At 61.4% G+C, this 20,258-nt stretch overlaps 2 protein-coding genes across 3 annotated transcripts; one reads left to right on the top strand and one right to left on the bottom strand.

The window, feature by feature from the left end:
* Positions 1-21: 21 nt before the first annotated feature.
* Positions 22-2,438, bottom strand: PCP2 (Purkinje cell protein 2). The gene is made up of 4 exons (XM_056113205.1): positions 2,179-2,438; positions 1,968-2,082; positions 1,068-1,204; positions 22-185 (listed from the first exon to the last, which is right to left on the bottom strand). Exons 1-4 carry the CDS (start codon positions 2,179-2,181, stop codon positions 66-68), a joined length of 375 nt encoding a protein of 124 aa, XP_055969180.1. The 5' UTR covers positions 2,182-2,438; the 3' UTR covers positions 22-65.
* Positions 2,439-7,777: 5,339 nt separating this feature from the next.
* On the top strand, positions 7,778-19,083 carry STXBP2 (syntaxin binding protein 2). 2 transcript variants are annotated; one of them, XM_056113180.1, is made up of 19 exons: positions 7,778-7,853; positions 9,616-9,665; positions 9,872-9,953; positions 10,584-10,660; positions 11,171-11,249; positions 11,354-11,457; positions 11,722-11,870; positions 12,035-12,119; positions 12,209-12,339; positions 12,442-12,549; positions 12,987-13,044; positions 13,174-13,239; positions 13,334-13,414; positions 14,684-14,822; positions 15,100-15,209; positions 15,808-15,903; positions 16,940-17,025; positions 17,141-17,298; positions 18,472-19,083. In XM_056113180.1, exons 1-19 carry the CDS (start codon positions 7,817-7,819, stop codon positions 18,555-18,557), a joined length of 1,782 nt encoding a protein of 593 aa, XP_055969155.1. In that variant the 5' UTR covers positions 7,778-7,816; the 3' UTR covers positions 18,558-19,083. The 2 variants fall into 2 exon arrangements, with proteins under 2 accessions (XP_055969155.1, XP_055969156.1); XM_056113181.1 differs by lacking the exon at positions 9,616-9,665 and having other exon boundaries at positions 7,808-7,853.
* Positions 19,084-20,258: the final 1,175 nt, after the last annotated feature.

Raw genomic sequence — 20,258 nt, 5'->3', positions numbered from 1 at the left:
ATCTATCTGCCTGTAGGAGGAGCCGGTTGGGGGGGGACGGTGCCCGGCCAGCTTACTCAGGCCCTTCAGGGGCCTTGGGTCTGGGGTTGGGGACTGCTGTTGCGACGGAAGCTGAGTGCCATCGGGTCCTGGGGCACAAGCAGGGGTTGGGGACTCAGGGTCCCGGGGCGTTTCTGCATTTTGTCCTGTGGAGAAAGGGCGGGCAAGGGAGAGCGAGGTTAATCGGGAGAAGGGGGGAGTCGAAAGCTCTTCCTTTCTCCCCCACCCCCCCTCGTTTTTTTTAGAGGTGGGGGTTGGGTCACCAGCAGTGCTCAGGAATGACTCCTGGCTCTGTTCTCAATTAACCCCTGGCGGTGCTTGGGGGACCCTATGGCATGCTGGGGATCGAACCCAGGTAGGCCATGTGCAGGGCAAGTGCCCTCCCCGCTGGACTGTCTCTCCAGCCCCCAATTTTTTAATTTTAACAATTTTTTTTGGGGGGGTGGACAATACCCAGTCAGTACTCATGACTTACTCCTTTTTTTTTTTTGGCTTTTTGGGTCACACTCGGCGATGCACAGGGGTTACTCCTGGCTCTGCACTCAGGAATTACTCCTGGCGGTGCTCAGGGGACCAGATGGGATGCTGGGAATCGAACCCGGGTCGGCCGCGTGCAATGCAAACACCTTACCCGCTGTGCTATCACCCCAGCCCCTCAGCTTCTCAGCCTTGAAAGCAGCCTTTGGGGGTGTCTCGAGGATCTCCCCAAAGTCTTTTGGGGTCACACCCAGCAATGTTCAGGGGTTATTCCTGGCTCTGCACTCAGGAATTACTCCTGGTGGTGGTTGGGGGACCCTATGGGATGCTGGGGATCGAACCCAGGTCGGCTGGCTGATCTCTGGCCCTAGCTGGAGTCTCGGCCTCGGTTCTGACATTCACACGTCCCCCTGCCGGACTTGGGCAGCCCCACCCAGGCTGCTGTGTCCCTGTTCCTCACTCAGGAGGTATATGGGCCAGAACGCCGCCGCCAGCAGGTGCCCAGGATGGGCCCTGATGGAGGTGAGGGGTGGTGGCAGGAAGGCACCCACCTTAGGACCCACAGGCTGGAAACCTGGCAGGGCGCTGATGGTCACGCGCTGATCGTCCATGCGACGGCCTTGGGTGCTGGCGAGCATGTCCATGAGATTGTCCATCTCGGGTGCGGGGCCACTCTCTGTTCCGGGGGCTGGCATGGGGGGACAGGGTGTAGCATGCAGGTGGGCACAGACTCAGACTCCAGACGCCCACCCACACCCCAGTCGACTGGAGCCCCCAACTGGTCTTTTTTTTTTTTTTTTGCTTTTTGGGTCACACCTGGTGATGCACAAGGGGGTTACTCCTGGCTCTGCACTCAGGAATCACTCCTGATGGTGCTCTGGGGATCACATGGGATGCTGGCAATCGAACCCGGGTCGGTCGCGTGCAAGGCAAACACCCTACCCGCTGTGCTATTGCTCCAGCCCCCAGACTTACAAACTTTTATAATTAGGTTTCAGTCATACAATGTGCGAGAACCCATCCCTCCACCAGTGCTCATTCTCCACCACCAATGTTCCTCGTATCCCTCCTGCCACCCCCACCCCTTCCATTCCCTTTTTTTCCCCTTTTTTTTTGGAGGGTGGGTCACACCCAGCGATGCTCAGGGGTTCCTCCTGGCTCCGCACTCAGGAATGACTCCTGGCGGTGCTCCGGGGACCATATGAGATGCTGGGAATCGAACCCGGGTCGGCCGTGTGCAAGCCGAACACCCTCCCCGCTGTGCTGTCGCTCCAGCCCCGCAAACATTCAGGTGTAATAGGGGTCCCTACCCAGTGCCTGCTCCCAGGAAGCCCCAAGTGCCCGAGGAGCCCGCGTCTCCCCATGCGAAGCCTGGGCTCCCACCCTACGGACCCTCATTGCAGGTCACCCCGTTCATCCCTCAACATCCCCACCCCTGGGTCCGTGCTCACGGCTCTCAGGGTGCTGCCCGGACCCGGCTTGCAACTGGCACCGCTGCTCCTCCATGCGGCCTCCCTGCACGTGGCTGACCAGGTCGAAGAAGCCCTCCTGGTCCGGGGCGCCCGCCTGGGGACACACGACGCGCCGTGGGTCCCACCAGCTCCCCCCACCCCACCCAGCGCGGGGTCCGCCTCCCCGCACCCCAACCTGCGCCCATCTCACCATAGACCCTTCCGCTCGGCTCGGCTGAGCTGTTACAAATGAGGCCGGCGGTTCCTTCCCGGTCCCCCCCGCCCCGGCTGACGTGGTCCCCCCTCGTGGGAGAGGCTGCCCAGGCAGTGGGGGTGCAGGGGGAGCCGTGTCCTACTTCTGGGCCAGATGGGAGGATTGCCTGGGGGCGGGGTCACCCCTAAATCCTTGCATCAGCCCCCACCCCCACCCCAGCACCTCCCCCGGGGTCCACCCTATCAGCTCTGACCTCTGTCCGAGCAGCGGTGCCGAGCACTCGAACCCCCCGTTCCCAAGGGCATCTCCGCCGGCAGCAACTGGGTCAGGGGTCCTGGGAGACCCGCTAGCTAATTAGGTGTCCCACAAACGGATTTGCCTCAGCATTGGCGGGCTCCCCAGGAGTTGGGGGGGATGCTGGGCGAGGCCTGATTATGGAGTGCCCCCACCCCTGGCCCAGGCTGGCCCAAGAGGGGAGGGGATGTCATCCCCCATCCTTTTTTTTTTTTTTTGCTTTTTGGGTCACACCCGGCAATGCACAGGGGTTACTCCTGGCTCTGCGCTCAGGAATTAGCCCTGTGCTCGGGGGGCCATATGGGATGCTGGGAATCGAACCCGGGTTGGCCGCGTGCAAGGCAAACGCCCTACCCACTGTGCTATCGCTCCAGCCCCCGCCCCCTATCCTTATCCTGGTTCCATCCATGTTTCCACTGGCCTCTGCCTGGCTTTGAGCCTGAGAAAGCTTTTTTGTTGTTGTTTTGGTTGGGTTTGGGTTTAGGTTTGGGGGGGGGGAGTCATACCTGGTGGTGCTCAGGGCTTCCTTCTGGCTCTGCACTCAGGGATCACTCCTGGCAGTGCACGGGGGACCCTATGAGATGCCAGAGCTTGCACCCGGGTCCGCCATGTGCAAGGCAAATGCCCAACCCCCCCTCCCCCCACTGTCCTATCACAATCCCCCTGAGAAAAGCTTTTTAAAAGACCAGGGTGCCAAGCAGAAAATACCCTCCAGCCCGGCTCCCCGGCTCCCACCCATACGCCCCCACCCAGCCTTAAGCCCCATCAAAATAATCCAGATCATTGTTCAGTGGCTAGATGCCAGAGACTGGGGTGGGGAGAGGCGGGGGGACCCAGTAGGCTGGGGAGGGGGCAGGTCACTGCAGGTCAGCACAGTGGGCGCAGGCCAGGGCGGGCCCACCCTGGACCAGAGTGATAGGACAGCAGGGAGGGCTTGATCCCCGGAATCCATATAGTCCCCCCGCCAGGTACTCCCAGGAGTAATTCCTGAATGCAGAGGAAGGAGAAACCTCTGAGCACCCCCGAACTTCCAAATGGGCCTCCCCACTTCCTGCCACATAGTAGTGGACAGGGGAGTTGGACACCCCTGGATCACAGAGGACCCCCTCAGCCAGTTGCACTTCAGGGCTGCTTCTCTCCGGGCCCCCTTTTATTCACATCCGCAGACCCCCAAACTGGGACTTGCTGTGTCCCTGTCACCAAGTTGCACTGTCTCTGACCGGTCACCACAGAGCAGGGCAGACAGGACGGAGGGGACCCGTGTCCTTGGGCTTGAGCAGCTGGTTAAGCCATTGCCCGGGGATTTTTTTTTTTTTATGGCTGTCATAATTCCTGGAACCTGCTGGAAAGCCCTGGAACCAGCCTACCCTGAACCTCAGGCTTCCTGTGCTTCACTATAAATCTCCCCAGAACACAGAATCGGGATGATTTCACTGGGGCTCCTTGGGAGTATTTCAATAAACCCCTTCCAGCCTGATTCTTTTTATTTATTTATTTATTTTTATTTATTTATTTATCGGGCTGGAGCGGTAACACAGCAGGTAGGGCATTTGCCTTTCATGCAGCCGGCCCGGCCGAGCCGGGTTCAATTCCTCCACCCCTCTCAGAGAGCCCCGCAAGCTACCGAGTATCTCGCCCGCACGGCAGAGCCTGGCAAGCTACCCATGACGTATTCGATATGCCAAACACAGTAACAACAAGTCTCACAATGGAGACGTTACTGGGCCCACTCGAGCAAATCGATGAACAATGGGAGGACAGTTGACAGTTGTTATTTATTTTCTGGGGTCACACCTGGGGATGCTCAGGGGTTGTTCCTGGCTCCGTGCTGAAGAATTACTGCTGGTCATCCTGGCCATTTGACCCTATGGGATCGAACCCAGGGCAGCCATGTGCAAGGCAAGTGCCTTCCCCACTGTACTATTGCTCTGGCCCCGACAGCCTGATTCTTCTCTTAGTGGAGACTTCTTTTTTTTCCTTTTTGGGTCACACCCGACAATGCTCAGGGGTTACTCCTGGCTCTGCACTCAGGGCTTACTCCTGGTGGTGCTCAGGGGAGCATATGGGATGCTGGGAATCGAACCCGGGTCGGCCGCATGCAAGGCAAACACCCTCCCTGCTGTGCTATCGCTCCAGCCTCAGTAGCGACTTTTTCTTCTCATGAACCCGTTCCCAGTCTTTATCCATTTCTGGAGCAGCTTTCCTTGGTGATATGGAGGTGGGTATCACTGAGGGTGTGGAGGGGCACCCCCTGTACCCCAAGATGCCTTTCTGGAACCCAAACAAGTGTCTTCAAGAGATGAACAGGCCAGGGGCTGGAGCAAGAGCACAGCGGGGAGGGCGTTTGCCTTGCACACGGCCACCTGGGTTCGATTCCCAGCATCCCATATGATGCCCCAAACACCTCCAGGGGTAATTCCTGAGTGCATGAACCAGGAGTAACCCCTGTGCATCGCTGGGTGTGACCCAAAAAGCAAAAAAAAAAAAATGATAAAAAAGCGATGAACAGGTCATATGCAGCATCTTGATCCCCAAGCAACTGTCCCCTTGGGAGAAGGGACCCACATCACCATGCCCCCCTCCACAAATAATGAATGCCAACCTGGGACCATCCTGCTCCTTCCTCCAGTGACCTCATTTCCCAGGGGGTTCCCTTGACTCAGAGGGGGATAGAACCCCCACACCCACCTATGAGTGTGGGATCTTTGTCCGGGCTAGGGGGCAGGTAGTCTAGCATGGTCCTTGGCTTGTAGCTCTGAACTGGGACACGGACCAACACTTGGTTCCTAGGGGACCCGACCCCCCCAGCATAACATCCTCTCAACACACTTTCTCTGCTCCTGTTTATGTATTCTGAGAGGCTCAACTTAGCTTTTTTTTTTTCTTTTTGGGTCATACCTGGCGATGCACAGGGGTTACTCCTGGCTCTGCACTCAGGGGTCACTCCTGGCAGTGCTCAGGGGACCATATGGGATGCTGGGAATCGAACCAACCCGGGTAGGTTGCATGCAAGGCAAATGCCCTACCTGCTGTGCTATCTCTCCAACCCCTCGACTTAGCTTTTTGAGGGGGCCATTCAGTTGACCCCAGAAAGCAGGATAGGCTGGTTCCCTCACAAAGGAGGAGGTGGAGAGGATAGCAGGTGCCCCCTGGGGTCAGGCTGGGGTGCTAAAGGTGACTTCGGCTTTCTGGGACCTCCCAGGTCCCCTTCCCTAATTTTTTTTTTTTTGCTTTTTGGGTCAAACTCAGCGATGTTCAGGGGTTACTCCTGGCTCTGCACTCAGGAATGACTCCTGGCGGTGCTCGGGGGACCATATGGGATGTCGGGAATCGAACCCAGGTTGGCCACGTGCAAGGCAAACGCCCTACCCGCTCTGCTATCACTTCAGCCCTCCACCCCTCCACCCCTCCACCCCTTAAATCTTGATCTGGGGAGTGCAGCGAGCTCTGCCCCCAGCTAAAAGCCAAAAAGACAAAACCAGCACCTGTCTGTCTTTATAAATAGTGGGGCCTTCGCTTCCACGTCTGGTCTTATTCTTAGAAACTTCCTTTATTTTGTTTTATTTGGGGGCCATACCTGGCAATGTTCAGGTGTTACTCCTGACTCTGCACTCAGGAATTACTCCTGGAGATTCTCGGGGGAACTTGTGGGATGTTGGAGATCCAATCCAGGTTGGTCTTGTGCAAGGCAATATTTTTTGGTTTGGGGGTTGTCCCTGGTTGTGTTCACAGCTGATTCCTGCCTCTGCGCTCAGAGATCACACTTCCTATGGGCTCGAGGGAACATATGGAATGTTAGGGATTCAACCCACGTCATTCTTTTCCTTTTTTTTGATTGGAGTATGGCATTTTTTTGGGTTTGTTTTATTAGTGAAACACCATGAGGTACAGTTGTAGACTTACAAACTTTCATGCTTGGGTTTCAGTTATACAATGATCGAGTGCCCATCCCTCCACCAGTGCCCATTCTTCACCACCAATGATCCTAGTGGCCATCCCACCCCCACACCCCATCCCCCCCACCAACCCCGCCTCTCTAGCAGGGCATTCCCTTTTGCTCTGTCTTTCCTTTAGGGTCTTGTAGTTTGCAATAGAGGCCTTGAGTGACCATCGTGTTCGGTCTACAGTCTACTTTCAGCATGCATCTCGCATCCCGAGCGAGTCCTCCAAACTTGGTGTTCCTTTCTCTATCTGAGCTGCCTTTTCCCCCAGCATGTGCTGCCGGCTTCCAAGCCGTGAAGCCGACCTCCCGGTAGTTATCTCAACTACTCTTGGGTGTTCGACTCCCATTCTGTTACTTTATATTCCCCCGATGAGTGCAGTCTTTCGATGGCTGTCCCTCTCTTTCTGGCTCATTTCACTTAGCGTGATACTTTCCACGTAGAACCAGACCCAAGTCATTCTTGTGAAAGGCAAGTGCCTTACCTCCTTGTACTTTCTCTCCTGTCCCCAAAGCATAAGTATTTTGTTTTTTGGGGGCCACACCTGTGCTCAGGGCTTATCCTGACTCTTTGCTCAGGGATCAATCCTGAAGGCTGGGGGTACCCTGGGAATAGCCTGGGAATTCAACCTTGGTTAGTCCCATGCAAGGCGAGTGCCCTACCTGCTGTACTGTCCCCTCAAAGCATACGCCTTCTTCCCCACCACCGACTCCAGCTTCAAATCTCGGTAGACCTGCAGTCACACCGCTTTGTACTCGAGGGGGGGGTGGACGACCCCATGAGCCTGGGGGTCCTACACACTGTCAGCCCTGCACACCCCTGGGCTCTCTGGAGCCTGGGGTGAGAACGGGCCACACCTTAGCCGATGGCCTCAGCCCGACCCTCTCTCTCTCTCTAGGGCCTCTCGAGTTGATCAAATATTGCCCAAGCCTATAAACTCTTGGGGACAGGAGGGAAGTGGGTCACGGGGTTTGTGGCTTCCCGCATTCTGAGCAGGGCGGAGACACAGGCGCACCCGCACCCCCCTCCCCCAGGCGTGGGACCACTTGGGGGCAAGCAGCTGGCGTGCAGAGCGCCCCGCGATCTCGCCCTTTCTCGCAGGAAGCGAGCAGGGGGGGAGTCGAGGAGCGAAAGGTCAACCTGCCCGCATTCCGCCGGGTTCAGCCTCGCCGGGGCGGGGCCAGGTGCGCGGGGCGGGGCCAGGTGCGCGGGGGCGTGGCTGGGGCCCGTGAGGGCGTGGCTGGGGCCCGCGGGGGCGTGGCTGGGGCCCGCGGGGGCGTGGCTGGGGCCCGCAGGGGGCGTGGTCGGGCCCGCGGGGGGCGGGGCCCACGTGGCTGACGCGTCGGCCACGCCCCCACCTTGAGCCCAACCCGGAAGTGGCGGCGGCGCCCCTGGGGAAGATGGCGCCCTCGGGGCTGAAGGCGGTGGTGGGGGAAAGTGAGTGTCGCCCCCCAGCCCCCCGGACGGGGCTGTCGCGTCTCCCCGGGGACCCGGGAGGGCAGGGGGCGCGCCGGGGATCCTGGGATCCGGGCGGGGAGTCGGGGGCCCGGCCGGGGGAGCTGTCGATCACCTGGTCCTCGAAGGGGCGGGCCGGGCTGGAGGACGGGGGTCCCCGCCTTGGTCCTCGCTGGGCTCCGGGGAGTGGGGGTGGGGGACGCCCCACCCAGGGGGGGATCGGACTGGGCGGGCAGGGGTGTGGCTCGGGCGAGCGGGTCCGGACCGACCCCTGGGCCTCCCCGAGACTCCGGCCTTGCTGGACGCCTAGACGCCCTTGCTCGGGGAACTTGCAAACTCCGGGGGGCTCGGGTTCCGGGGCTGCGGCTGGGGCATCCCCCACCCCCACCCCCCGCCCACCCCGCTCGGAGCCCGGCGAGCTCGGGGGGCGTGTCCCCGCGTCTGTTCACACCCAGGGGGGCTCCCCTCCTCTGCCTTGCAGCTTGCACCTTGCAGGGACCTGCAGCCCCCAGCAAGGGGAGGACCCCGAGGGGATCCAGGCCCCCCGCGGGTTCTGCTGGGGGGGCGGGCTGGAGGTCGCCTCCTCCCTCCTCCCCCCTCCACCTCCAGGAGTTCCGGCCACGGCTGCTCCTTCCGCCCTGGCGGTCCAGATAACAGTGGACATGACCATGTGGCAGGCGGGGCCACCCCCTCTGCTCCCCCTGCCTTCTCTCTCTCCGTCCTCCGGCCAGTGCAGAGTGTGGCTTAAACCTCGGGCACCCCAGCTTCAAAACAAGAGACCCTCCAAACAGGGTTTCCCCCTGGTCCCCAGAAGGCCTGGGGCTCCCCATTTGACAGATGAGGAGACTGAGTCCACGGTCCAGCAAGGGTGGCCTCAGAACAGGGCACCAGAGGCCCCGATTCTCATCCGGGGTGGGGGGGAATCAGGGGGTCTGGTGGAAACCTGGCGGGAGCTGGAGGTAGCGAGCCTGACTTGGAGGCAAACCCTGATGTCCACTGTTTTCATCCTTCTAAAACAATGTTTGTTTGTTTGTTTTAATTTTTGTGGGTTTTTTTTTTTGCTTTTTTGGTGTTTTGGTGGAGGGGGGGGATGGATTCACCAATGGTGCTCCAGGGCTAGTCCTCGCTCGGGGTCCTCTGGGGCTCCAGGCAGTGCTGGGCTGGAACCCAGAAACCTCTCCAGCCCCAGAATCTCATAGATCTGCTGACTGAAGCCCCAGGCACTCAGCCACACAGTGAGGCTGAGACTGTTGTTTGAACCCGGTTCCTTGGCTGTAACTTGCTTGAGGGTGGGAATGGGTGGAGACCCGGAACTGCTCGGAGAAATTAGGGAAGGTGCAGACCCCCAAGGCATGGGGACGTGTGTGCAGTCAGGAATCCCAAGGGCACATTTCACGCTCAAGACTAAGGGAAAGTTGGAGGGAGGGCAGGGGGGCTCCCTGAGCGACAGTACAGCGGGGAGGGTGTTTGCCTTGCACGGGCGGACCTGGGTTCAATCCCCGGCATCCCGTATGGTCTCCGAGCACTGCCAGGAGTAATTCTTGAGTGCAGAGACAGGAGTAACCCCTGAGCATCAACAGGTGGGACCCAAAAAAGCAAAAAAAAAAGTTGGGGACATTGTGTGTGTGTGTGTGTGTGTGTGTGTGCGCGCACACACACGCATGCATGTCTGCAAGTGTCCCCAGCATGCCAGGGGACCCAGCCTTCTTCCTGAGCCCATTGCCCATTCCTCCCTTCCCCGCAGAAATTCTGAGCGGCGTCATTCGGAGTGTCAAAAAGGATGGGGAGTGGAAGGTAGGTCGGGGCGAAACAGGTGGGGGGGACCCCCGAAAACCCACCGAAGAAGCAGCTGGGGCGTGAGGAGTGTGTGTGTGGGGGGGGGTTAGTGGTGCAGGGGGTGGGCTCTTGGGGCCGCCCTCCCCTTCACCCGATGGGCTCCCGAGCCCACTGCCCCGCCCCCTCCCCCCAGGCCCCTGTCCACGTACCAACTCCTCCGCTAGGTGCTCATCATGGATCACCCGAGCATGCGCATTTTGTCCTCCTGCTGCAAGATGTCGGACATCCTGGCCGAGGGCATCACCAGTGAGTGGAGACATCCCCCCTCCCCCCGCAACCCGATCCTTGTACCACCTTGTGAAGACTCCTGTGTGGACCCCCCAGTGTCCAAGATAGCCCAGAGCGGGTTGCCTACAAGTGCACCCCACGGTGCCCCCTGCAGGAGTCCACGTCCCCGGCTGTGGCACCCCGTGTCCATCTCCCCCTCCAGGTGGACATCCAGGTGGACAGTGTGGGAGCCTCCAGAGGGCGGGATTTCCTTTTTTTTCCTTTTTTTTTTTTTTCACTTCTGGCTCTGCAGTCAGAAATTAATCCTAGCGATGCTGGGGGGGGGGTGGGCAAGGCAGGAGGAGGGGTGATGGCAGCCCTATGGGATGCTGGGGATCGAACCCAGGTTGGCCCCATGCAGGGCAAACATCCTTCCAACCGTGTTACCGCTCCGGCCTCCAGAGCATGGCACTTGCTAAAGGAGCCCCACGGACCCCGGAGAGAGCCACCATGAGGGTGGTTCTGAGCTGCGTCACCTGTGGGTGTGTCCCTCTGGGAGCCTCCAGGAGGGCAGCGTGCCCCTCCCTCATGGGGGTCCAGCTCCCCCAGAGCTGAGGCTACTCCCCTGTCCCCCGCCCCCTCCCACGCTCCTTCCTCCAACCCGGGTAGTCGTGGAGGACATCAACAAACGACGTGAGCCCATCCCCAGCCTGGAAGCTATCTACCTGCTGAGCCCCACAGAGAAGGTACCTGTCTGTGTGTGTGTGTGTGTGTGTGTGTGTGTGCTTGCACGTGGGATTGGGTGCATGCATGCACGTATGTGCGTGCTTACCTGAATGCAGGCGTATGCATGCTTAGTACACGTGTCTAGTAGGCACGTGTACTCACGTGTTGCATTCACACTTTTTTTTTTTTTTTTTTTTGCTTTTTGGATTACACCCAGCAATGCTCAGGGCTTCCTCCTGGCTCTGCACTCAGGAATCAGTCCTGGCAGTGCTCGGGGGAACCTATGGGATGCTGGGAATCGAACCCGGGTCGGCTGCGTGCAAGGCAAACGCCCTACCACGCTGTGCTATCGCTCCAGCCCCAAGCACTCACACATCTTCACGTGCATTGTGTGCACGTGTGTGTGCCTGTTCACGTGAATGCATGTGTCTGCCTGTATGGGGAGATGAATAAGGGACCTGGAGGCCCTATAATAGGGCTGAGGGGTGGTGGGCCCAGGTGAGGCCTGGAGAGAGTCCTGCGTCCCGCAGTCCGTGCAGGCCCTGATCGCAGACTTCCGGGGGACCCCGACTTTCACCTACAAGGCAGCGCACATCTTTTTCACTGACAGTGAGTGAGGAGCGGAGGACGTTGGGGAGAGTTTTGGGGGGGGGTGTGTATTGAGATCTGCTCCAGGTCTGGGGGGGCCTGACACCTCTTCTCGCCTGTCCCAGCCTGCCCAGAGCCCCTGTTCTGTGAGCTGGGCCGCTCCCGCCTAGCCAAGGTCGTGAAGACGCTGAAGGAGATCCACCTGGCCTTTCTCCCTTATGAGGCCCAGGTAGGACCCAGCCTGGTCCCTGATAGGCGGTTGGTATCCCGGCACCTGAGGGGCTGTACCACCGGCAACCTCCAGGGGGCAGCACCGAGCAGCCCTCCCCCCCACTTAGCCCTGCAGGGTGGGGGGGTGGGGAGTGGGAGGAGGATGGGTCCCCCCCCACCTCATGGAGAGACAGAGGCCATCCAGGCTGGCTCCAGAGACGCCCCCACCCCGGGAGAAGGGGGTGCCTGCGCCCCTCACTCTGCCCTCCTGCCCCCCTCGCAGGTGTTTTCCCTGGACGCCCCCCACAGCACCTACAACCTCTACTGCCCCTTCCGGGCTGGGGAGCGCACGCGGCAGCTCGAGGCCCTGGCCCAGCAGATCGCCACACTGTGTGCCACGCTGCAGGAGTACCCGTCTATCCGCTACCGCAAGTGGGGACCCCGCCCCCTTCCTGCCACCCTCTCCCTCCTCCCCTGAACCCCATCTGTGACCCCCCCACCCCTCCCGTTGCCCTCACCGGCCTCCCACCCTGGAGAGTGCCTCCTCCCTGCCTCCCCCACCCCCCATGTCTGAGTCTCCACCCATCCACCCCTAGAGGCCCAGAGGACACGGCGCAGCTGGCCCATGCCGTCCTGGCCAAGCTCAACGGCTTCAAGGCCGATAATCCAAGTCTGGGCGAGGTGAGAGGGATGGCCCCGGGGGATGCACAGGTAGGGGTGAGGCTTCCTGGGGTCTCCCCCCCAACTCACTCCCCATCTGCCGCCTCCAGGGTCCTGAGAAAACCCGCTCCCAGCTGCTGATCATGGACCGGGCAGCCGACCCTGTGACCCCACTCCTGCACGAGCTCACGTTTCAGGCCATGGCCTACGACCTGCTGGACATTGAGCAGGACACATACAAGTGGGTGGCCTCGGGACCTGCCCTTCCATCCTCCCTCCCCTCCCGTCCCCACACCTCCTGGTGCCCTGACAACCCCCTCCCCACCCGGCCACTTTCCCCCAGGTACGAGACCACGGGGCTGAGTGAGACCCGGGAGAAAGCAGTGCTGCTGGATGAGGACGATGACCTGTGGGTGGAGCTACGGCACATGCACATTGCAGACGTGTCCAAGTACGTGCGCTGCCCTCCCAGGCCACGCCCACGAGGCCCTGCCCCCAGAGGCCACGCCCACGAGGCCCTGCCCCAGAGGCCACGCCCACGAGGCCCTGCCCCAGAGGCCACGCCCACGAGGCCCTTTCCCCAGAAGCCACGCCCACAGACTCCGCCCATGAGTCACCAACAAAGCCCTGCCCCAAAAGCAGCACCCGCAAAAGCCACGCCCATTACAGGCCACGCCCCCAGAAGGCCACGCCCCGTTCCCCATGCCCTTCTGCCCAGGGCTAGGGCAGCCACCAAGCCTTGGGCCCTGGACCAGCATCCCCACATCGCATGTGCTCCGGGTCTTTCCCCCTGGGCACCCCCTTTCTCCACTTGCCGGAGTCTCTCCACCGCCTCTCACCTAGCCCCAGCCCCCAACCCCACCTTCCCCTTCAAACCCTCCCTGGCAGGAAGGTCACGGAGCTTCTGAAGACTTTCTGTGAGAGCAAGAGGCTGACCACCGACAAGGTAGGTGGGGGTGGGGGGCGGGCCTGGGACACGCGGAGCAGCATGGGAGGAGAGGCCCCCCCCCTCCCCCGATCGCCTCCCCCCAGAGCGGGACCCTGACTGTGGCCTTCCCTGCACCCTGGCTCCCAGGCCAACATCAAAGACCTGTCGCACATTCTGAAGAAGATGCCGCAGTACCAGAAGGAACTGAACAAGGTGAGTGGGCCCTGGGGGGACTTGCCCTGCCCCTCCGCCTGAAGCCCCCCATGCCTGACTCCCAGCCTGTTCTCTGGTTCTCCCCCGCCTGCAGTATTCTACACATCTCCATTTAGCCGACGACTGCATGAAGCACTTCAAGGGGACCGTGGAGAAGTTGTGCAACGTGGAGCAGGTAGGGGAGCCTGTCGCGGGGGTTCCTGGACGGAAAAGGCCCTCAGTGAGGTCTGGGATGGAGAGGCTCCGGTTTGAGGGGCGGTCTGCTGGGAGACCTGGAGTGTGGCCTGTGAGGGGCGGGGTTTAGAGGCGACCTGGGGGTGTGGCCTTGAAGGGCGGATTTGGAGGGAAATCTGGGGTTGTGACCTTGAGGGGCAGGGTTTGAAGGGAGACCTGGGGGTGTGGCCTATGAGGGGCGGAGTCTGGAAGGAGACCTGGGGGTGTGGCCGTTAGGGGCGGGGTCTGGGGTGTGGCCTTAGGGGCGGGGTCTGGGGACCTGGGGGTGTGGCCTTGACGCAAGGTGGATTTGGAGGGAGACCTGGGGGTGTGGCCTATGAGGGGCGGAGTCTGGAAGGAGACCTGGGGGTGTGGCCGTTAGGGGCGGGGTCTGGGGGTGTGGCCTTAGGGGCGGGGTCTGGGGACCTGGGGGTGTGGCCTTGGGGGCGGGGTTTGGAGGAAGACCTGGGGGTGTGGCTTGTGAGGGGCGGAGTTTGGAGGGAGATCTGGGGTTGTGACCTTGAGGGGCGGGGTTTGGAGGGAGATCTGGGGGTGTGGCCGATGAGGGGCAGGGTCTGGGGGACCTGGGGGTGTGGCTTGTGAGGGGCTGAGTCTGGAGGGAGACCTGGGGGTGTGGCCTTGAAGGGCAGATTTGGAGGGAGACCTGAGGGTGTGGCCTTAGGGGCGGGACCTGGGTGTGGCCTTGAGGGGGCGGAGTCTGGGGAATCTGGGGGTGTGGCTTGTGAGGGGCGGAGTCTGGAGGGAGGCCTAGGGTGTGGCCTTGAGGGGCGGGGTTTGGAGGGAGATCTGGGTTGTGACCTTGAGGGGCGGGGTTTGGAGGGAGACCTGGGGTGTGGCCTTGAGGGGCGGGGTTTGGAGGGAGACCTGGGGTGTGGCCCTGGGGGCGGAGTCTGGAGGGAGACCTGGGGATATGTCTTTGAGGCGGGGCCTGGGAGACCTGGGGGTGTGGCCCTGGGGGCGGAGTCTGGAGGGAGACCTGGGGGTGTGTCCTTGAGGGGCGGGGCCTGGGAGACCTGGGGGGTGTGGCCTGTGAGGGCGGAGTCTCTGGAACCCCAGGACCTGAATGAGGGCTGGCTGGGTCTGCGGGAGGAAGAGTGGGCGGGCGGGCCTGGTGGTCTGTGGGCAGGGTGGAACCTTCCTAGGCCGGGCGAGCCCCCGCCCTTCCTGGGGCGATGGGGGCTGACGGGCCAGCTGGACCCCGCGCCCGCAGGACTTGGCCATGGGCTCGGACGCGGAGGGCGAGAAGATCAAGGACGCCATGAAGCTGATCGTGCCGGTGCTGCTGGATGCGGCGGTGCCGGCCTACGACAAGATCCGGGTCCTGCTGCTCTACGTCCTCCTCCGGAACGGTGGGTGGGGCGGGGCGGGGGGCGTCACCGGGAACCCCCACCCCCAGTTCTCCCGTGCAGGCAGCCCGTCCACCGACCCCAGACTCCCCTCTGCATGACCCGGTCAGCCCTGCTGACACCCCCAGCCTCTAGCTCCCCCACACCGGGCCCCCGCGCCTGCTTCCAGACGACCCCCAGCCTGGCCGCTGCGGGGTGCCCGCCCGGGCGCCTCCTGGTGGGGCCGCGTCCCGGGCACCCCCAGACCGTGGGGCTCCCCCCACTTCCGTCCCGCGCGCAGGGGTGAGCGAGGAGAACCTGACCAAGCTGATCCAACACGCCAACGTGCAGGCCCACAGCAGCCTCATCCGGAACCTGGAGCAGCTGGGGGCGACCGTCACCAACCCGGGGGTACGCGGGGGAGGCGGTGGGCGGCGCCGCCGCCGACCCAGCCCGGGGCGAGGAGGAGCAGGAGGGGGTCGCGGTGGTCCCGCCGTGGGGGGGCAGGAGGGCAGAGTGGGGGGCGGCCGCAGCCCCCCACCCCCACCCCCGGGCTCCCGGGGTCTCAGGGGGCCCCGCACCCCAACCGGCACACCCGGCAGCTTCCTCTGCTCAGTCTCGCCTGTCTCTCCGCCCCCACCCCCACCTCCCGGCTCTCTCATGACCCCCACGCCCGCCCCCCTGCGCCCCTGTCTGTCTCCCGCCCCCCCCCCCACCCGCTCTGGACCCTCCCTTGGGCCCCACCCGTCCTCCCTTCCGCTTCCTCTTCTCCCTCCCCTCCTCTCTCCTCCCCCTCCCTCCCACCCCTCCCCATCCTCCCTCCTCCCTCTGCTCCCCGCCTCCCCTCTGCCTTTCATCTCCGCCTCCCTTTCTCCATCTCTTATCTGCATGCCCCCCCACGCCCACCCCCACCCCGTCCCCAAAGCCAGAGGAGCCCCCCTCCAGCCCCCGCCAGCCAGGACCTACCCCCTGCCCAGCCTCCCCACGGCCCCTCCGTGCCCCCCCATAGGGCCCGGCGAGCCCCAGCCGACTGGAGCGGAGGGAGCGTTTGGAGCCCACCTACCAGCTGTCCCGCTGGACCCCGATCGTCAAGGACGTGATGGAGGTGCTGTGGGGGTTGGGGGTGGGCGCCACACATGCCAGACCTGAGCACCCCTGGGCACCCCTGGCCCACCTGAGCAACACCTCCCTACGGCATCAGCATGCTTGGGGGGCGGAGGGGGGACACGCCAGGTGCCACCGAGGAGCCTCTTTCTCTCCAGCCCCAGATTCTTCCTCTTCCCCCCACCCACCCCCCAGAAACCCTTTTGCCCCGCCTGGCCCCTCCCTATCCCGGACAGCAGGCCAGGGGCGTCCTCCTGCCCCCCCATCAGCCCCCTATGGCTCTCTGCCCCAGGCCTGGGCTGTCTGGGTGCCTGGGTCCTTAGGAGCTAACAGAGGCCCCCCCCCAAAAAAAAAAGCTCTGAGGGCACACCCTGGGGGGACCCCAGGAGGTGAATGGGGGCGGGGGTGGTTCCATCTTTTCCTTTGGGGCCACGACCCGGCAGGTTCAGGACCCAGTGGCTGGGGGCTCGCCCGGGAGGTTCAGCCCCCCCCCAACCCCTGCCTTCTTTTTGTTTTCTTTTTTTTCTTTTTTGGCGATCATCACACCCGGCGATGCTCAGGGGTTACTCCTGACTCTGCACTCAGGAATGACTCCTAGCAGTGCTCAGGGGACCACGTGGCATGCTGGGATTTGAACCCGGGTCGGCTGCATGCTAGGCAAACGCCTTCCCCGCTGTGCTATAGCTCCAGCCCCCTGAGACTTTTTTTTTTCTTTTCTTTTTGGGTCACGATGCTCAGGGGTTGGGTTACTCCTGACTCTTGGCTCTGCACTCAGGAGTTACTCCTGGCAGTGCTCAGGGGACCCTATAGGATGCTGGGATTCGAACCCGGGTCAGCTGCGTGCTAGGCAGACTCCCTCCCCGCTGTGCTATCGCTCCAGCCCCAACCCCTACCTTCTTGGGGGACACTCCAGGATGGTGGGTGAGGGGGGCTGGGTCTGGGATTCCGGGAGGCTGGAGGCGGTGACTCCACGGAGGATCCCCGAGGGGCAGGGAGGAGGTTTAGACGGTGACCCCAGCCTCCGCGTGGACCCCCAGGATGCCATCGAGGACCGCCTGGACCGCAAGCTGTGGCCCTTCGTGTCGGACCCCGCCCCCGCCGCCAGCTCCCAGGCTGCGGTCAGGTGAGGACCCCCGCCCCGCGCCACCCCTTCCCCATGCCGGGGTCCTGCGTTGGGGGTCGGGATGAGGTGTGGAGTGGAGTGACCCACCTGACCCCTGCGCCCCTGACCACCCCAGCGCCCGCTTCGGCCACTGGCACAAGAATAAGGCGGGCGTGGAAGCTCGAGCCGGCCCGCGGCTCATCCTCTACGTTCTGGGTGGAGTGACCATGTCAGAGATGCGGGCCGCCTACGAGGTGACCAGAGCCACCGAGGGCAAATGGGAGGTGCTTATTGGTGAGTCGCCCCCCTCAAGAGAAGGGGGGTCCTTAGGGCTGGATCCCCCAGATGCTTAGACAGATGGGAACTGAAGAACCTGAACCCCCTGAGTCCGCACCTTTTTTTTTGTTGTTTTTGGTTTGGGGGCCACACCCAGCGATGCTCAGGGGTTCCTCCTGGCTCATGCACTCAGGAATGACTCCTGGCGGTGCCCTGGAGACCCTATGGGATGCTGGGAATCGAACCCGGGCAGACTGAGTACAAGGCAAATGCCTCCCTGCTGGACTATCACTTGGGGCCCCCTAAGAACCAGCAACTTCTGCAGGACTAGAGTGTGGAGCTGGGCTTCTGTGTCTTGAGGGGCTGGGAGTTGCAGGGGCTCTGGATTTTTTTTTCTTTCTGGGTCACACCCGGCGATGCACAGGGGTTACTCCTGGCTCTGCACTCAGGAATCACTCCTGGCGGTGCTCAGGGGACCATACGGGATGCTGGGAATCGAACCCGGGTTGGCTGCGTGCAAGGCAGAAGCCCTACCCGCTGTGCTATCTCTCCAGCCCTGGATTGTTTTTTTTTTTTTCTTTCTGGGTCACACCCGGTGGTGCTCAGGGGTTACTCCTGGCTCTGCACTCAAGAATTACTCCTGGCCATGCTCGGGGGACCGTATGGGATGCTGGGGATCGAACCCAGGGCGGCTGCGTGCAAGGGAAATGCCCTACCCTCTGTACTATCGTTCCTGCCCCATTTTTTTTTCATTTGCTTTTTTCGACACAGCCGGCAGTGCTCAGGGGTTACTCCTGGCAGGGTTCGGGGGGCCATATGGGGGATGGACTCTGTCTGGCTGCATCTAAGGCAAGCGCCCTCCCTGCTGTACTCCGGCTCCAACCCCGGACCCCTGAATTTATATTTGTCTGTTTTGTGGACACACCCAGCAGTGCTCAGGAGTAACTCCTGGCGGTGCTTGGGGGACAGTATGGGATGCCAAGGATCAAACCCGGGATGGCTAGGTGCAAGGCAAACGCTCTCCCTCTGTTCTATCACTCCATCCCCTTGGGTTTCTAAGACTCTAGGCCTTCCAGTGGGATCAGGAACCCAACTGCTGGGGGGTGAGGGATTTGTGTGGGGAGGAGGGAAGGGGAGTGGTGACAGTGGCAGCGACACCCCTCCAACCCCCAACCGTACCCTCCTGCCCAGGCTCCTCGCACATCCTCACCCCGACCCGCTTCCTGGATGACCTCAAGATGCTGGACCAGAAGCTGGAGGATATTCCTCTGCCCTGATGGCCCCCATGTCCACCAAACACCAAGCTCCCAAGCCACTGTGCCGCCGCCTCTCCGTTCCAGAGAAATAAACTCCCTTCTCTGCACCAGCCAACCCACTCTCTTTCCCGAGGAGCCCTGCCAGCCCTTCCTTTTGGCCTCAGGGCTGGCTTCCCCACTCACCCCTTCATCCTGCTCCACCAACACCTCCTGCCCTCATTACCTCCTGCTGTCCCTCCTCCCCCCCACCCCCATTCCCACATCCCAAGGGACCTGGTGTGCTCCAGGGCGGAGCCTGCAGCTGCGGGCCCCGCCCACAACAAACCACGCCCACAGAAACACACCCACAGGCCACGCCCCCAACAAGGCCACGCCCACAAAACCGGCCCTATCCGGGGCCACGCCTTGCCAAGACCACGCCCACTCCAGGCCACGCCTCTCTGTACATCCTTTTTCACCCCTAAGACAAAAGGATGGGGTGAAAAAGGATGGCTCTTCATTCCCTGGGTGCATGCCTGGATCCTGTGCCTCAGGCATTCGAACCCCAGCCTCTTTTCTCCTCCCGATAAAGGACCCCAGGGCTTAGCTCAATGCCCAACCCCCAATTACTTTAATTAGCCCGGATGAAGGCTGTAGAGATTCTGTGGCCAAATTGGGGCTCCAGGTCTTCAACCCTGCATTGGTGTCTGTCTTCACCTGGATCTGGCCGCCACCGGATGTTCACAGAGCCCCGGGTGTCCCTGGTGGCCTCAGTGTGGTGTCTATATCAGAACTCAACACCAGGTGGCATCGCCAGACCCCTGCTTTTGTAAATTATTATCATTATTATTGTTATTTTAATTGCCGGAAATATCTGGTTGCTGCTTACAACGCAGGCAAGTGTGTGAGTCACACCCCCCCCAAACACACACACACAAACTATAATAAACTAGAAGTGAATCTCGGTGCAAGTAAGGTGATACGAAGGGGTCCTTTTTTCTGGGGGCCCAGATAGATGGTTCACCCTGACAATCGCTTGAATGGATCTTGTGGAAGCCATCTGGGCACTCAAGGAAAGCTTCCTGGAGGAAGTGAAACTTGGACTGAAAATGAAGAGTTTGGGAAGGGAGTTGGTGGTGCTGTGGAGAGTCTAATTCAGAGGGTTCTACTAAGGGTCTTGGTGACACCTCCAGACAAAGGCAGGTAGATGCCTGGATGGGGGAATTCTTTTTTTTTTTTTTTTTTTGAGGTTGTCTGACCCATACCTGGTGGAAATAGCTTAGGGGCTGTTTCTGGCACTGCTCAGGGGTGACCCATGACAGTGCTCAGGGGGCTGCTTTTGTAGTGCTGGAGATTCCTATTAAGGCCCAGCTTCAAACACTGCCTGCAAGGATGATGCAGAAATCATCCCTCCTGTATGATTTCTCTGGCCAGGGAGTGGGGTCGTTTTGTTTCTCTGTTTTGTTTTGGGGGCCACACTCGGCAGTGCTCAGGGCTTCCTCCTGGCTCTGCACCCAGGAATCTCTTCTGGCGGTGCTCAGGGGACCAGGCAGGGGAGCAGGGATCAAACCCAGGTTGACCATTGCAAGTCCAGCGCCTTCTCCGCGGGGCTAGTTGAACATCCGTCCCAGGGAAAGCCCCGGGGTTTCCGCCTGGAACCTTCTGTGTAGGTCAACGCCGCGAACACCAGGGGGCGCCGTGGCACAGTTTGCGGTTCCTTTGATCTCCCCGGCCTGGAAACCA

Source organism: Sorex fumeus, unplaced genomic scaffold (assembly GCF_029834395.1).
Source record: "Sorex fumeus unplaced genomic scaffold, SorFum_2.1 ptg000019l, whole genome shotgun sequence".
Taxonomy (NCBI): Eukaryota; Metazoa; Chordata; class Mammalia; order Eulipotyphla; family Soricidae; genus Sorex; species Sorex fumeus.
The sequence above is the reverse complement of the archived record's forward strand: the minus strand, read 5'-3'. Positions and strand labels throughout refer to the sequence as shown.

Coding starts and splice junctions, on each gene's coding strand:
- STXBP2 (XM_056113180.1), top strand. CDS start 7,817: ATGGCGCCCTCGGGGCTGAAGGCGGTGGTGGGGGAAA. Junction 11,871..12,034: donor CCGTCTATCCGCTACCGCAA/GTGGGGACCCCG, acceptor ATCCACCCCTAG/AGGCCCAGAGGACACGGCGC. Junction 12,120..12,208: donor ATAATCCAAGTCTGGGCGAG/GTGAGAGGGATG, acceptor TGCCGCCTCCAG/GGTCCTGAGAAAACCCGCTC.
- PCP2 (XM_056113205.1), bottom strand. Junction 1,205..1,967: donor CGGGCAGCACCCTGAGAGCC/GTGAGCACGGAC, acceptor CCCCCATGCCAG/CCCCCGGAACAGAGAGTGGC. Junction 186..1,067: donor TCCAGCCTGTGGGTCCTAAG/GTGGGTGCCTTC, acceptor CTTTCTCCACAG/GACAAAATGCAGAAACGCCC.